Genomic DNA, 17,514 nt, shown 5'->3' on the forward strand with positions numbered 1-17,514 from the left:
GTCAGTTTTTGTTGCTCCAGATTTTGCCATATTTTGTTTCTGGAGGACATTTTGTAAAATGTAGTTACCTATCATGAGTTCATACCAAATCATTTGATAAAGGTAATAATTTATAAACAAGATGTGCAGCCCAGTGAAACAGTGTTTTTTCCGTAATGACTACAACACAAAGATTAATGAGATTATTCTTCATTAGTCCCGGGGAATTGTTTTGGTAAAATGTTCATGTCACAAGACAACACAGGTTCTAAGAAGGAATTCACACATGCATAATTAAACATGACATGTGCCTTCTTCTTTCAAATGGATACCCTGTTCTTTGAAGGTTTTGGTCATGATCATTAAAGTTGATGTCAGTGTTCATGTAGCTGTAAAACATGTTTCACTTATTATTACTACTCATATATGATGCAAGGTATTCCTTATTTTCATGTCTGGTTATAATTACTGCCATGTTTAATGTTAGTGCTATGTCAACATTCAAGGTGACATTCGAGGTGATTGTGAGTGAGTATGGTTTTACACCACTTTGAGCAATGTTCCAGCAATATCACGACGGGGGACACCAGAAATGGGCTGTACCCATGTGGGGAATCAAAACAGGGTCTTCAGGGTGATGAGCGAACATTTTAACCACTAGCTATAGGCTAAACCACACACATTATTATTCTTGTAACACTTGAAAATACTTTAAGGAATGGGGTGTAGGGGATGCTTCTGTTTATGAAAATATTTTCAAATAGCTACCTTGGTTTGTTTACTAGTTTATATTTTCACAAATATGATGGGTGTAATATTCAGTGCCATATACATGTAACCTCCACGTATTTACACATTTCACGTTTATGAGCCAATGGCATTACTTCAATTATTTGTAAGAGTCTTTTCAACAGACATAAAGATATGTGTGTGAACCAACTTAATGAGTTCGGTACTACATATAATTACATTTCATAGTATTCTAGCCTGTCCCATTTCAAGACAGGCTGCTCTGTATTTTAGTAATAAAACATCTTTAACAAAACTCATTTCTTTTTGTCATTTTATGGGGAAATCTGACAAAGGTCAGTTTTTATCTGGTCAGCTGATGCTCTACAACATTTCTGAATACACAAACAACTAACACCAGGATTTGATGGATGTCTATACTTGGACAGAAAATGTCCACTGTGACATGTTCACCTTGCACATGCTTGTCTATGTTCAGCTGCATAAACTTATGTGACACCACAGGCATTGGTTTGACTCCCTACCCCAATGCAAATATATAAAGTTGATGCCCTTGATTGGGATGCGACTGGTATGATACTGATAGAGGCATCATAACCAACTATCTCTCATTTCACACTATTTCAAAGATGTCCCAAATGTTTAAACTTCTGATATCTTAAATTCTTCTGAGGACAAAAATATGTAAAACAAGAAATACATTGGTCAGGCCTTATTGATAAAGAACATGGCACATAACCCAAGAATTGATTACCAAACACCAAATTCAGTTTCAACAGGGAAGACCTGCAGACAACCCTCCACCCTGCTAAAAGACTGAGTATGGGTTTACACCACTTTTAGCAATATTCCAATATTATGGCGGAAGACACCAGAAATGGACTTGAAACATTGTACCGATGTGGGGAATCGAACCGGGCCTTCGGCATGATGAGAGAACACTTTAACCACTAGGCTACCCCCATCCCAGCTAATAGAGTAGAATTCACACTCTCTCAAATTTTCTAAAGTTACACACTCACCCTGTGTGCATAGTGGTAACAAAACAGGCTCTGTCATGACGAAGATGTATTATATTTTATTTATTCTACAGTTTAGGAATGTACTGATTGATTAAAGTAAAGTGCAATTATGACTTGACAGATTGATCAACAATCATCTAGAATGTGGGTGACACATAACACTCCCTTCCTCTGTCAAACTCTTTGAGACAATGATACATAACTGAGAGGGAGAGAGAGAGAGAGAGAGGTGTCATCAATTTTGTATACATGCACTTGGTGTGTTTTCATGAAGGAAGAGGGGTAGGGTGGGACTGTTATTCACATTGTACGTGCTTCTCCATAAAAATCATCATCACTCGATCCCAGCCCAGCTATACATTATGAACGGTCCCTTGCAAATTTTCAATCGAACTTTTAACAAACATTTGAATATTGCTATATTTTCTTTAATATTTATAAATGGAGTGCAGAGAAAGGGACAGCCAGGTGTTAGAGAAGCACGTGCACAAGTGCCCACCAAGTTATTGATTCATTAGCCTGTGCTGTGCTGTGCTGTCTCCATCCTTTCTCGCACACCTGGCTGTCCCTTTCTCTGCACTCCTCCCTCGTAACAAATAGTGAACTGTGTCAAAATTTTAATGATAGTTTCTTAAAGAACTTGTTTGGTGGAGTCCGGAAAATTTTCAAATATTAGAAAGCTGTTGGGTATTAGTAAATGATAAACATGTGTACTATTTTTATTTATGTGGCAATTTTGTACAATGATAAAATTTGCAATTCATCGGTCCGTTTCTGACTCAAACGGACTATAGTTATAACAATCTACAACTTCTAAAACTTCATCACCGCATTTAAATTGATACAAAGACCTACCCACAGAAGGTGCTATAAAATGTAGAACTTTAGATTTTAAACCATCTACTGACATATTGTTTAAAACACACCATGACTGACGACAGTCTAACAATACATTTAAATCACTTTCACTTTCTGCTAGCAAACCAACATAATCCACATAGACTGAATACCAACTTTAACGTTATCAACATTTACTCCTTGTGATAAGTGATCAACAGCAGTGATAAGATCATTAATGTACAGGTTAAAAAGACTTGGTGATAATAGACAGCCTTGTTTTAAACCACCATTTACATCAAACCAGGGTGTATAGAGCCCGTTAAGCGAACACAACACTGAACATTGTTATACAGGGAAATTAAAGCTTGGTACATATTGCCCTTTACGTCGGCATGTAACACTTTTTTCCATAACAAGTTCCTCAATGCAGTTGTACGCCTTTTTGAAATCCACAAAGGCAGTGAAAGTAGATTTGCGGAGAGATTTCCTTGTTTTGATGATAGATGTAAGGCTGGATAAATGTTCAGTTGATATATTTATAAACGTATCGCAAAAGCTGTTGCTAGTTCTGTCAATAGGGCTTAAGGTTTATTGTTAATTAAGTATAAATTGTTAGGTGGTATGAACTACCACACATACTAAAGTATTATTTAATAACTTGTGGTATATTAATGAACTGGTCATCGTGAATAATGTTTTTATCTTAAACATTATCTTTAGTAAATCTATTGCTTAATATTGTTTAATATACTACAGTGAAGTTTATAAGTGGCACTCGCCAGTGTGATTCCTCTATAGGCCAGTGGGTCCCTTGGGTCGCCACCCGACTTGGGTCTGGGGGAGATTATTCCTTTTCCCCAAACGCTGGGTACAGCACCAGATTTGAAACGCATATTAAACACTTTATGTGGGAATAAACAGCAGTTCTTATTCTTTAAACCTTCCACTGGGATGTTACCATAACCCGATGATGTGCCTCGTTTGGCGTCCATGATAACTCTCCGCACTTCCCGTATAGTTACAAAAGAGTTCATGGGTGAGCTCTCACTCTCACTACAGTCTGGAGTGGTAACTGTGCGCTTGACGGGGAGGTCAACCCCTGCAAGGAAACCGACAGGACTGGGATGTTTTTCCTTCGTCTGCTGAGAGGTTGTTGTGAATTTAAGTCAGTCTGCAGTTTTGATGTACATGTATCTACATTGTATATTCGATGAGTTCAGAGCTGTTGTTTGTGGATGTGAATGATGGATTGTTGAGTTATTTTGATGAGGCAGTGGTCACTGTCCCATGTGTCATTTACTTCCCATATGCACGAATTTGCAAGTTTAGTAGTAATAAGGGAGATATCTATAGCAGAAGGCGAGTGAATGCGAGAGGGGATAGCGAGTGGGCTGATAGTCGTTTAAGGAGATAACGTCAGTCGGACAGAAGCTGCCATTATAATCGGTAAAGGGTTTTGTACCCCATAGTGGATGATGACCATTACGATCTCCGAGTATAAAAGTGTTGGGACTTAAGAATTTAGAAAGAATGTCTAAATCCGGGACTGAAGGTCTTCTGTAAGCATTTATGATGGTAGGTTCTTGGATCAGTTATGATACTTGTGATAGCAAGGACTTCTAGGTGCTGAGTCAGGATTTTGAGAGATTACACGAATTTGAAACTATAGATTCACAACTTACAAGTTCCCTATTTTCCCCAGAAGTTCATTTTAAGTTAATTTAGCGTTTACTTTCTATAATTGTTACATAAGTCTATTCACTTTTAACAGCAACGTTTAATATTAGAACATTTTAGATTTATAGTGTTAACATATTGCTAATAAAACACTATTAACAGCGTCTTTCTGTCTGTGGCTGTTGCGTTGTTCACTCCATCTTCAACCAGTTTTTGCTTGCTGCGCTCACCAGTGTTCTAGCTATACGACGCAGAGGCGGATACAGCTTTTTGAAAAAGAGGGTGGGGGTGCACACTTCATTTACACCCGTTTTCACAGGTCATTTAATAAACTTTGAGGACAAAAGGTGGCATGCGCACCACTGCACCCCCCCTCTGGATCCACCTATGCGACGGTAGCAAGTAAATACTAGTAATGGAGTCTGAGCCAGACAATCGCAATCCAGTGACTAACGTCATGAGCATTGATCTACACAATTTGGATATGAAGTCATGTGTCAACCAAGTCAGCGATCCCGTTCGTCGTCTCTAACGACAAGCACATATAGATTGCTGGAGACCCGGAAGTAGAATCGTGTATCCGTGGGGTTGAAGATAGGATGTTAATTCCGCAAGTCGCGTGTTCCTAGATGAATTGGACACAATCGTGCAGATACGCCTTGCTAAATTATACGGAATGCTTCTTTTTGTAGGACTCGGGTGCCCGGATGACACATGTAAACATTGCTTACTATCTCTATGTTTATAGTAGTTGGAGTCCATGGTAAAATCCAGGTGTGTGTCCAAGTTGATGTTTTTTTGCGGTAAAAATTAAGCTTTCTTTTTCCCACTAACCACATGCCCCATTATATATTATGGCTCCGACACAACATACTGACTCTGTCGATCAGGTCCGACTGTATCACATTAATGCCGAGTAAAAGACAGGGTCACAGAAAGTGTATCTTTCCCAATGTTTTGGAATGCAACTGCCTGGAGTGAACGACTGCCCTTCCTCTGTCCATGCTGACATTAACTCTTTCAACACCAGTCAACCAGAGGCATTTACTGCCATGACACCGAGTTCCCAGAGACTCTGAGGTCATAGATGAAGCCTATGTTTATGAAGGAAATTATAAGCTTGTAAAACGTTATTGCTACTACATCCCATACACCATTTAAAAGATCTAATCCTACTGTTGATAAATATGAAGTTTATTAGGGCTACTTGCTAAGCAGGAAACCTATTGTAATTACTAATGTTTTTATTAGCTTTAAGTTTGACACCCGCCCTCAGTCTTGTTTTGCTGACCTGTAACCGTAGAAACAGTAAATAGTCCTGACATTTTATTCGGCGTTTATTAGGCATATAAAATACTTTGTGGACGGATACTTTGAACCAAAATGTCTCACCAGATTTAATATTTCTAGTACCTGACGTATATTTTTGCTGATGAAATTGCAAAATCTTGTTATTGTAACAGAAATAATTGCTATTAATTCTGTTGGTCTTATTTCAAGAAATCACAACCAAAATCATTTGGGTTATAGTGCCAATGTAATGAACATTCAGCTGGAACTGGTATGAATATGTTAAGTCAAATTTACACCAGTTGAACCACCAAAGTGAATACAGTGAATGACGTCTATCCAACTAGACTGGTTCGATGTTTGTGCTGGTGGAGTGGAATTTCCAAGATTCATCACAAGCTCGGTAGCAATTTAAGTATATCAACAAATTCCAGGGTAATTTTCCTACATGTTCTTGAAGTTAGATCACTGGAAACGTTTGTTCTATGGATTTTTTTTGAGAGACAGATTTGTTTTGATTAATGTTATGTGAATCACAGTGTGAATCTTGCACCTTTGTTAGCTAAGATTACCAAATTGTCGGGTTTTTGGGTGTGTTATTTTGACGGTTTGAACAGGTTGTTCTGTCTTGAGATTCCTTTTTCCCCCCTAGACACCAAATGATATTCTTAACTTCAGATCCAAGTATGGAAGATTTCTATAAACTAATCTAAACTTACAGGACGCTTAGTACTCTCAGTTCAAAAACTTTCACATAGAAGCAAAACATTGTCATAATTGGCGGTGATGTCATTTATTCAGTTAAAACAATTAAATAATTTGCAACCTGAAACCAGTATGCTTATTCCGTTGAAGTTATATTAAAGTCAGCATCTGTTTCCGAAGCCACAAGTATCATTATCCAAACCTTACCACACAATGCTTTGTATCTAACCCTCGACCATAAGAATTTACAGTTAAAGACTGAAGTATTTATCATTACTCACAGTCACACGATCCATACTAACTGTAGCCATTAATATTTTCACAAGTACGTGACAGATACAAATGGCTAGATTGTATTACGACAGAGGAGCCCTCATCGTTGCTTGCAACTATATTTTTTTATAATATTATTCAAATAATACAACTACAACTTAAATAAAATTATTTTTGAATGCAAATGCAAGCTTACATTTATAACGTCCAGATAAACCACGAAAGAAGCAAAAACTATGGCGATTTTTTTCCATTTGTGACATGTCATAACATGCCCGTGCCTTTTTCTTTTATATTTTCATTTTTACGTCATCAGAAAATTATTATAAAAAGATTTCTTATGATTTAGATTTTTTATGTATGGTCGCCTATTTCCCGATATCTGTGGCTTTCCGCTCGGTAACATGACATAACAACGGAAAATACCTCCGTTTTCGAAGCTTCGTATGAATAACATGGGAGGCGAATCGTTTGATGTCGGGTATCGTTCGAAAGCTCTGAACATCAACAATATCACTGTACCCTTGCCGAGAGTATTTTCACAGTTGTAAGAAGCGATTTTATTGGATAAAAATTGGTTTCTAATGACGCTTTTTCGCTACAGTCTGCTATAAGGGTCGTGATTGGTCAAAATCAGACACGTGACCTAAGGCAGCCAATCATATTACGGCAATGGATACCGCCCTCGGAAACGAAAACTTTTAGATTTAGACGAAAGTTTTGGGTAAAATAATGCTATTTTGAACATATCAAGCAAGAAATCGCTACCTATACGTAAATTATGGAACTTATTGGACGTATCGTGCTAGGTTATGACCTGTGACAAAATGCTTCATGCATATATTTTCGCATTAAACATCGTGTCCGAGCGTGAAAATTGAGGCGGCGAGAGCCGAGATGTCACTTGTCAATGACTTGACTTACATTACATGATCGCTCAAAAAAGATGGAAATAGTAATTTTATATGTACGTTTGACAACTTTTATGAATGTTGTTGTTGATTTTATTCATTAGTTTATTCAACTTATTTAATGAATTCCTCGAAACATCGTTACTTTGCTCTTTGACAATATTATTGTGGACCCGCTGCCGAAGCATGTGTCCGAGAATCGTTGTTTTCAATAACATTGCGAAAAATAGTTTATAATTTTAATTCTGCTGATGATATATGATAAATTGAAATTTAATAAGTGTTTTCAGACATTGTGAAATGTGATAGATTTAATATATGAATCATAAGTCAGGTAGGTTCCTAAATTTATGTCTCATTTTGACGTGACTACTGCCTGGCCGATTACTCGGCCTCCGGTGTCTGGGGACTCATAACGTTGTTTAAGCGGCCTGCGGTGTTGAATGGGTTAAGCTAGCCACTACACCACGGCCACACTGATAGCAACCTAGAATTACAGGTAAACACAGCACAAGTATTTTCATTCAGTCTGGGCTTGTATTTAAAATGTGTATGCAAGATATACACTTCAAAATAAATAATACTTCACATATCCAACAAGTGAATTACATCTTGTGTGGCACCCTCCAGTCATTTTCTGGAGGGTTATCTCCCATTTGACAGACACCCAATTGACAGACACTGAACTAGAAGGTTAATTAGGGTAACACCTACGGGTATAATGGAACAGTCCACTTTCTAGTGAGTAGAGAAGGGTGAGCATGAAACAGGTTCGTTACTGAGAAGTTTGATTGTGGGTAAATATAACTTTGTTGTGATTAAATGATAAATGATTTCTTTTCTCAAAATTGATTTTACTATCAATTAGTATCGAATATAAAAACAGGTTTGTCACTGAGAGGTTTGATTGTGTTTATAGATAGAAAAGACCCCTCCCAATAATAGCATATGTACAACAGAAATTAACTGAGAAAACGTTTTGTTGGAGAGATATAGATATGTACATATTTGAAAACATTCTGATTCGCAGTAAATGATAAACCTGCATTGCCATGTAAGATACGATTAATACAAATCAGTGTTCTAATTTGAATAATACTTTCTAAAGATGGTAACAGTTTGTCTTTGAGTAGTATACAATGGACATTCAAGGAAGTAATGAAAAACATTCTCACATCCATGGCCACATTGACATGATGCGTCATATTTTAAATATTTATTCTAAATAAATCTTAATTAAGTGCACTCGTCATATATCTTAATATTGTGTGCAAAACATATAACTTCTTTATTCCATATGAATAATATTTAGCTTCACATTTGTCTTTATTTGATTTATATGATACAACAGTGTCGCAATTTCTAATAGGTAAGCTAATGTTTTCAATATGATGCTGACTCCCGTTAGACTAGAAGGTTAAACCGAAATGTTTATGAAAATAAAAATTCAAATGACTGTCTTTTCGTCCAACTTTCAAAATAAATAATGTAGCTTCAGTTTGTTCCTGTGTTTTTATTTGGACTATTCCATTATAATGTGTAGGTAACAGATAGTAGAAAATCTGTTCACTGAACCGTAAATGTTGTTGTTTTAAGGTGTCTGCGAACTGGCTGTCCGCGTAATGGGAGGACACCTTCTGGGTGTAACAGGGGAGTGGAAATAGAATATTTTTCAACAAACATTGATTATTAATGATGAACACATAACAAAATACTGTTAATCATAACAAAATCAAAGTGATTACATTCCAGCCTAACATAAAAATGAGATGAATTTGTTCAGAAATTTGTAGATATTTTCTTTTCACAGAATTTGTGTCAGCAGACAATTAAACTGCAAACTCAACTCGCGCATACATCTTACATACCAGTTCCAGGATATTATCTCCAGAGCACATGCAGAAATTCAGCAGTGCCACAAAAAATCCTATCTACTGTTTATCAGCTTGTATTAACCAGCAAAGGAACAACAACAATGTGATGTTTAGAATATTTAATTTTTAAGAACCACAAATACCAGACATGCCATAAATATGTATACTATTTACACATGTAAATGCTTAGATCAAGGTATGGGATGGAAATAACTTTAAAATTGCTAGTGTACTCCGGTACAGTGGCACATGTAAAATCACTTGCCCTGATAATTTTTCCACTTTACCTGCCCTTTCTTGTTGATTTTTAAAATAAACAACATAATTTACATTGGAAAGTCAACTGGACACCGGTACAGTGTGATATACAACTTTGCTTGCCCGACAGAAAGAAACACTGGACTCGGACGTCGGGCAATGGGTTATTTCCACCCCTGGTATACAGGTATAAACATGAAAACTGATCGCATTATATGCATATACATTGCAATACAGACTAAACTTAACAGTATATAATGTCAACCCTAATACACACTTGCTTATCCACTGTATCACATGGCAAATACCAAAATGGCAGCAGGGCTTTAGTTCCAGCTCAAGCAATGTGACATCAAATCAAATAAACATGACTGAACTGTCTCCTGCAGATATCGAAAGCACCCATCTTGATATGACTAGCAGCTGGCAAGCCAGTTTCAACTGTAACTCCACACATTATTGTCCACTGCATTCTTTCACTGTAATATGCTTCATAATTGTATTGAGTTTGTCTGTAACAATGTACACGGGACATTGAATGTATCTTAGTTTACATGGTTACATCGGGTTCTTACAAAACCATACAATGGTATCAAGTCAGTCCAAGTGTTCCCATGCTAGACTATGCTAGACTGGAGTATATCATGGAGTATGGACACAACTAACATGACTAGCAACTTTCACTTACCCTTGGAGTTGGGTGTAACGACATTTTACTTGATTAATAATAACAGAACAGTGGTCTGCTATGAAATAGGGATAGTGGCCCCTTCCATATAAACATATTTGGTCATTTCCGACACTTATAGGACCATATTCTAAGACACTACATGTGGAAATAGTGGCAGGGATCCCAGGACTAACTGCAATAGCTCTTAAAATTATTTTCCGCCAGATGCAAAAGAAAGAATTAAAACACGATACTATTGTGTTTAAGCTGAAGCAAAGTTAAATAGCACTGAAGATCGTGTCTTGACAGCATTATCCAACGGTAAGATACAGAGGAAGAATTTCGATCAAAGTCTCTTAAGACCAGTGGCATTAGTGAAGAAGACAAAAAAAGTTCATAGAACAGAGAAGACAACAAGCCTGTCAAGCAGTACTTACCAAAACCAAAGAACTAGTAGGATATTAATAATGAATTGTTTCCTCAATATAAATTTTTATTGATGGTAGCGCTACTCATTAAGCAATTAGACTAATGTTTATTTACATGCAAAGCAATGGCAGACAAATACGTTGATCAACTCGTTGATGAATTTCATCGGTGGGTTCCTGCTGAAAGAGAGTGGGATCGCTGCATACCTACCAACAAGATATCGTCATTTACCTATTGATGTTACACACAATCAGCAAAAAACACATCAACAAATTTCTATGCCTAGTGCAATTGCAACAAACACAAAATGTCCAGTATTATTTTAGTGGGGGCTGTGGAGCAGAAGTGGGGTGAAAATACTTCATAATGTGGGGTGGTCCTTTCTCTCAATGTCCATACTACTATTGTAGATAAAAATATTTGTTGACAAATACTTCTCTGTGGGGATTTTAACTATCAGTTGGTTTGTGAGACAAAGATGGTGCGTCATTCCTAGGACTGCTACACTCACATAGTCTGGTTCAGCATATGACAGCATCACACACCAGGATGAAGTGAATGTGGACAGCATCAGACTAGATCAATCTGTACAGTCAGATCACTTTGCTGTGTTGTACGAAGTAAACAAAATCACCAAAGCCAGAATGTAAGACAATACATTGCAGAAAGTGGAAAGATATTCCCATTGACACATTCAATTCTGATTTGGTACCAGAGTTGTCAGACAATGACGGTTTATCTGTTTCTGATGTTTATGATATGTACAATGGCAACACAACAAGTATTGTAGATAAACATGCACCAGAGGAACGTTGTACGATTACAGTCTATGCAGAGAGTACCCATCCTGACCCACATGATCAATTTATCTCTGTCTGACTGATATGTTCCTGTGCCTTTTATGGAGGCAGTTATCACCCCACTGCAGAAGAAACCAAACCTCAACCCAGAAATTTTGAAATATTAGCAGCCAGTGTCAAATCTTCCTTTTGTCTCCAAACTTTTGGAACATGTGATACTGGTAGCACACAGACTGAAAGAGCACATCACTGCCCATCACTGCAGTCTGCATGCCATACACACCATAGTATGGAAACAGCCTTGGTGACCTGAATGACCTCCTTCAAGGACTTGACAAGAATGGTGCTGCAATTCTAATTCTTTTAGATCGACAATGACATCCTCATCAGCACCCTGAAGGAAAGAGTAGGTATGACTGTGCTTCAGTGGATTCATTCATACCTATCAGAAAGATACCAACATGTCGTAATCGGTGACCACTCATCTGACTCCAAGGAGCTTGCATATGGAGTTCCGCAGGGATCTGTCTTAGGGCCCTTGTTATTCACAGTTTACACCTGCCCCTTAGGAGACATAGCCAGGTGTTTCAGGTGGCAGGACCCACTCTCTGGAATCAACTTCCACTGGACAATATTAACAAACTGAAAATTTTCAAATCTAAACAGAAGACATACCTTTTAAAGAAAACATACAGTGTCCAACTTTTCATTTTCGAGTTGTACTTATGGACTGGAACTGGCACTATATAAATGTTTTTATGATGATGATTATGATTGCAGCTCATATCATCTTAACTTTTGAGAACACTTTTGCTTTGAGAAACTCTTGTTATGTAATTCAATCATACATCTGGACGAAAATGTAACACTTTGAAATGTCCCTTTCAACGGGGAAGTTTTATCACTGTTCATCATAGTAATCAATATGAGCTCCACTTTCAAAAACATTTTTCTCCAATATGGCGATGAGTCTGTTTACTGTAGTGTCTGGGGCAAGGAGGTTTTTCTTCATGGCTGAAAGAACAAATCCATTTAAGATTACTTGTAGGACTTGTAGGATTACTTGATAAATCATGACTTTTCAAATTGTTTGAATGGTAGTTAGTGCTAACATCCCCTATGTTAGAGATGTAAACCTAACAACAATGATGCTAGGAAACAATCATTGGATCACACACAAAAAAGCATTTGTACAGAGCACTTACACACTCAATCTTTTTGAGGAAGCAGCAAAAATACTAATCTCAAAGCTGGCTTTGACTTTTTAACCAAACACTTTTGGAACCAGGTTTGGACTAAAACTCAGAAACCTAACTATTTGTGACATTTTCAAATCAAAATAAATATGGTTGACCCAATCTCAAGAACAAAATAATTGCATTTATGAACAGTTATTATCAACAAACATGGAAGACATATTGTACTTTTGGCTTTTGCTTTAGCTTTAAATGATGAAATGTGGATGGCAATGGTACATGCAAGTGTGCAACTGATCATCCATTTTTCACTTATTGATTTGGGATAGTATCATACTGAATAAACTGAATTCTGCATTACTTTTTATGACTCATTTGAATTTGGGCAGGGGAGGTAACTCTAGTCAGTCCAAAAGGGATTCAAATATCTGGAAACGGTTTATCTGGTGAATAAAGGCTAAGTGTCAAGCTGTAAGGAGTGCTTTTTTGACTATGTAGCCACATGATTAATTGTCATGTTACTTCACTGGTATCCAGATGGCTGCACTGTCCTCACAGGATCCAATAGAACAGAATAGTGTAAATCAGACTTCAGAATCATATTTGATTCATATGCAAATGCCCTATTATCATAAAGTAACATCAGCTTTTAAGAGAGAAGAGGACCAAAATCATAAACATCAGAATATAAAGTAAGTGAATATATGTTTTTGATGCCAGTAATTTTCAAGCCATAACATAAAGACTGTAATACAGTACAACCAGAAATTATTGAGAATTTAAAGATTGTAAATTTTTATATATTTTTGACTCATTACTCACGTATTAAATGTGACTATCAGCAGAACATAACTCCAGATTCAAAGACAGGTGAACGGTTAGTATTTTGTCAAGTCACCATGGGCAGCAATGCAGGCTTCAATGCGGCAGGGCATGCTACTGATCAAAGAAGTTGTGGTCCATGCTGTCCCAATATCGGACCACCTCTTCTTTCATTTCAGCAATATTTGTCAGATATTTCTTATTGACACTTTCCTTCATAAGTCCCCAGACATTTTCTATTGGATTTAGGTCAGGGCTATAGATTGGCCAATCTAATAATGTCATATTTTGGGTCCGAAACCAGGATTGTGAATGCTATGAACTATGTTTTGGGTCGTTGTCCTGCTGGAAAATCCAAAAATTTCCATAGAACACGTGAGCAGATGGAAGTAAATGTCCCTCGAGAATATCTGTGTACCACTCACTGTTCATATTCCCTTCAAATACACAGAGGGGCGTTGCCCCTAACACAGATATGCCACCCCACACGTTAAATTTCGGACTGTGCTTTGGGCGCTGATTCAAAGGTTTTTCAGTTTGTTTGGTCCCGAATTTCAGTGTATTAGGAAACAGCCACACAGAACTTTCATCTGAGAAAATCACATTGTCCCAGTTAACATTTCTATGCTGTAAGCACCAGTTCACCCTTCGCTCCTTTTGTTCAGGTTTCATGATCGGTGATGGAATTCCTCGACTTTTCTGCCAACCCATTGCATGCAGCTCAGTTCTAACTGTCTCCTTACAGACAGCCACAGTTCCTCTATCAATCATATCCAGCCTTAAGTTCTCTAAACTCCTTCGTTTGTTTTTAGAAACAAGAATACCAAGCCGCCTCCTGTCACCGACAGTCAATTTTCTGGGCCTACGTGCGCCTCCCTGGTGCTCAATGCCATCGCCTGTGAGTGACACCGACTGAAAACTAGCGTAGGTAAACACACTTTACTCTGTGATAGTCAAAACAACAATCGCCGGGGGGGAACAACCGGAAACACGAGGTTGTCACTCAAAAGGGTTTTCCCAACAACTGCTGGCAACTAACATAATGTGAAGGGCCTCTACTGGCGCAACTTCCTTTTCTCTTGTATTCTGAAAAGTGGAAAAAATATTTTATAAAACAGGGGAAATGCTGATGATACTGCATTCATCCGGGCACATAATGTTCATGTGGAGAAGTCAATACAGATAATCCGTCACAATTTACGTGGAAATATCAAATGTCCATGTAATAGTCGTCAAAGCGTCTAGGAGGTTTTCTGAGTCTCTGTGTCCGCTTTGACTGCGCATCCTCCTCCTGATGAGAAGCATAGTTGGGAGTCTCACGAGGAGATGTAGGCTCAACTTCAGCACTGGGGGGACCTTGATTGTCCGAGGATGGTTGAGAAGGTGTGTAGTCAATAGTATGGGACCCTGCGGGGGTGGAGAGTTCTACAGGTACTGATGGTAATCTAGGCGGTGAAGTGTCCAAATCCTTTGTTGCCTCGTCTTCAGAGGAGTCATCGTCAGGGAGGTATGTAGAGGCAGGAGGTACCTGACAGGACACATGGTAACAGTCCGATAATCGCACTCTGTAAGAGGTGTGCCGTAGTTGGTTGCCACTGAACTTTCGTACGTTACACCACGGGGAATCAACGCTGATCACAAGATATCGACTCCGACCCTTGGTTTTGTCTCTGTCAGGATATAGGTAAACTACATCTCCCACTGAGATATCTGGGGGAGGGATCACTCTACCAGAGGGACACTTTGAGGTTTCACTGTATGGATGGTTTGAGAGTCTGTGGTCATGTTGGACTTGGATCAAGTTTATGTCATCCATGCATATTTGACTGTTGGTAAATTGGTCTCTTTGGGTCCACATCTCATGCGAGGATAGACCACGTGCCCTAATGCGGGTGTTGAGTCGGCAGGTAGACACAGCGAGTGTAAGTGAGGTGACACAGCTGCCGAGGGGATCCTGGCGAAGGAGTTCCTTCTTCAGTTCCTGTATGGCCCTCTCAGCGGCGGGATTCTTATTTAGATTTTTTACTCGGCCAACTTCAATGACAAGATTATGGCTAAGTAGGAGGTCATCATTTTGGAGTGCAGAGAATCCTGGTGCAGGATCAACTCTGATAACGTTGGGTGGTCCGTCAAGCGGGGTCACTGGTAAGCATAAAGTTAGTAATGTAGTAATAAGGGCTGTTGCTGTGAAGGATGTGACTGTTTCTCTGACCACAAGGATGAGTTGACGGTTGCATTTGAGAACGTCAGCTGCAAAACACAGACCAACTGTAGCGGGTGGATCGCTAGTTGACTGAGGAGTCAAGGCTTTAGGAACATGCCTCAGGGACTCACACGGGTGACAAGAACTTGTAGTGTCCGAAATTGCTTTGTCCATGTCCAAGGCATAAAAATATCTATGAACCACTGCTTTCATCTGATATGCTGTCGGGTGATCGAAGTTGGACATGTAAGGCAGTTAGCAGTCCATTTAACACTTGTCTGGGAACTATGATGCACTCGCGAGCAGGCATAAGTGGGTCTGTGCGTTGTACAACAAGGAGACCATCACGTGCGACAGTTGCAACATTGAGATATCGCTTGACGTCTTTGATGTCGGTTTGTTTTCTGGAAGGCCGGGTGCCTTGCTTTAGATGAGCATGAGTACGCCGTAGAGCTTGGCACTCCGACTGGGTGGCCATCCAGGCAGATCTGCTTGTGAACGGGAGCCGAACAGTTCCTTTCATTACATCCTGTACATTCAGTGTGCGGACTGTAGAGTCTTCAGTGTGATGGATGAAGGCACAGATTTGACAGCTGGGTGTGTCGCAAGGAGACGCATTACGGCTTGCGAAGTCTGAGGGAACATTAGCAGACCCAGATAGGTGACGAACTGAAGCTTGGTACCGGGAAACTGTAGAAAGGAATGTAGAAATCCTTGGGCTCGCAGAAAATTCACCTCGACAGAGTTTCTCATAAGCCTGCACACAAGGCTTGCTGTCCGTCAGAATACAGGTTTTGTGGACAGATTGGATGATATAGGGACTGAAGTGTCTTGTGGCCACAGCAATTGACAAGGCTTCAATTTCACAAGGTAGCCATGTTGACTGACGATCACGTAACTTAGCGCTAAAGAACCCTGCTAAGTGGCTTGCCCTCTCGTGATGCGTACAATGTGGCCCCAATGCCATGTTGTTTCACTGAACCATCTGTGACGATCCAAAGCTGGTCTGATGGGCAAGGGAGGGTTATTGTTTGGTGACTGTTCAAGACAATTTGAGCTTGTCGAAAGAAATGACACAAGTCATCAGTCCAGTCCAGTTTCTCATGGGACTCGCGACCGGCGTGAATGCTGTCGAGTGGGGAGAGGATTGAGGCACAGTTGGGAATGACTCTTGCCAGAGTCTTGTAGGCTCCTATGAATGATCTGAGACCTCTTACTGTTTGTGGGGGGGCACATGTTGATAATGTGGCAATACGATGTGCGCTTGCCTTCAAGGTACCTTGGCTCCATATCCATCCAAGGATGGTAGTGGTAGTAGGACAGACTTTAGTCTTATGTGGGGACAACCGCAAGTTGTTTAATTTCAATTTGTCAAGTACGCGTTGCCAGTTCAAGTAGAGATCCTCTATGGTGTCAGCACCACAATACAAATCATCTGCTAGTTTGACGACAATACCTTCCTGCTGGAGGTCTCCCAGAACTCGACACATCAGCTCTTCCAGAGCAGTCTCAGAGCCTGGCATGCCCATTGCACATCTCGTGTAAACACGTACGCCCTTAAAGGGGGGTTGCAACACCACAGTACCGCATGGAATCCTTTGCTAAAGGGATCTGGTAAAATGCTTGGCTAAGATCTGTGGTGATGATGTATCGCCACGAAGCAATTTGTCGCAAAGTGGAGTCGACGTCAGGCATCAACGAAGGTTGAGGCTTGCTATACCGTCCCACATCGGCAAAGGCTGTTACAAGTCGAAAACCGCCGTTGGCTTTCTTCACCAGGAAAGAGGGGTTTAGGTACTCGACAGTGATTCCGAC

The 17,514-nt window shown here is 39.3% G+C and overlaps 1 protein-coding gene across 2 annotated transcripts in view; it reads right to left on the reverse strand.

The window, feature by feature from the left end:
• Nucleotides 1–10,781: 10,781 nt before the first annotated feature.
• Nucleotides 10,782–17,514, reverse strand: part of LOC124292287 (sepiapterin reductase-like) — a 29,589-nt gene continuing 22,856 nt past the window's right edge. Inside the window, exon 4 of one of the 2 annotated variants that reach the window (XM_046729352.1) lies at nucleotides 10,782–12,492. In XM_046729352.1, the coding sequence (XP_046585308.1) occupies nucleotides 12,380–12,492 (113 nt within the window). In that variant the 3' untranslated portion in view covers nucleotides 10,782–12,379. Of the gene's footprint in view, nucleotides 12,493–14,355; nucleotides 14,583–17,514 lie in introns of those variants that run through there. The other variant, XM_046729353.1, reaches the window with a different exon arrangement.

The sequence above is a fragment of the Haliotis rubra genome, unplaced genomic scaffold, assembly GCF_003918875.1.
Source record: "Haliotis rubra isolate DU_JTF1 unplaced genomic scaffold, ASM391887v1 Scf511, whole genome shotgun sequence".
Taxonomy (NCBI): domain Eukaryota; kingdom Metazoa; phylum Mollusca; class Gastropoda; order Lepetellida; family Haliotidae; genus Haliotis; species Haliotis rubra.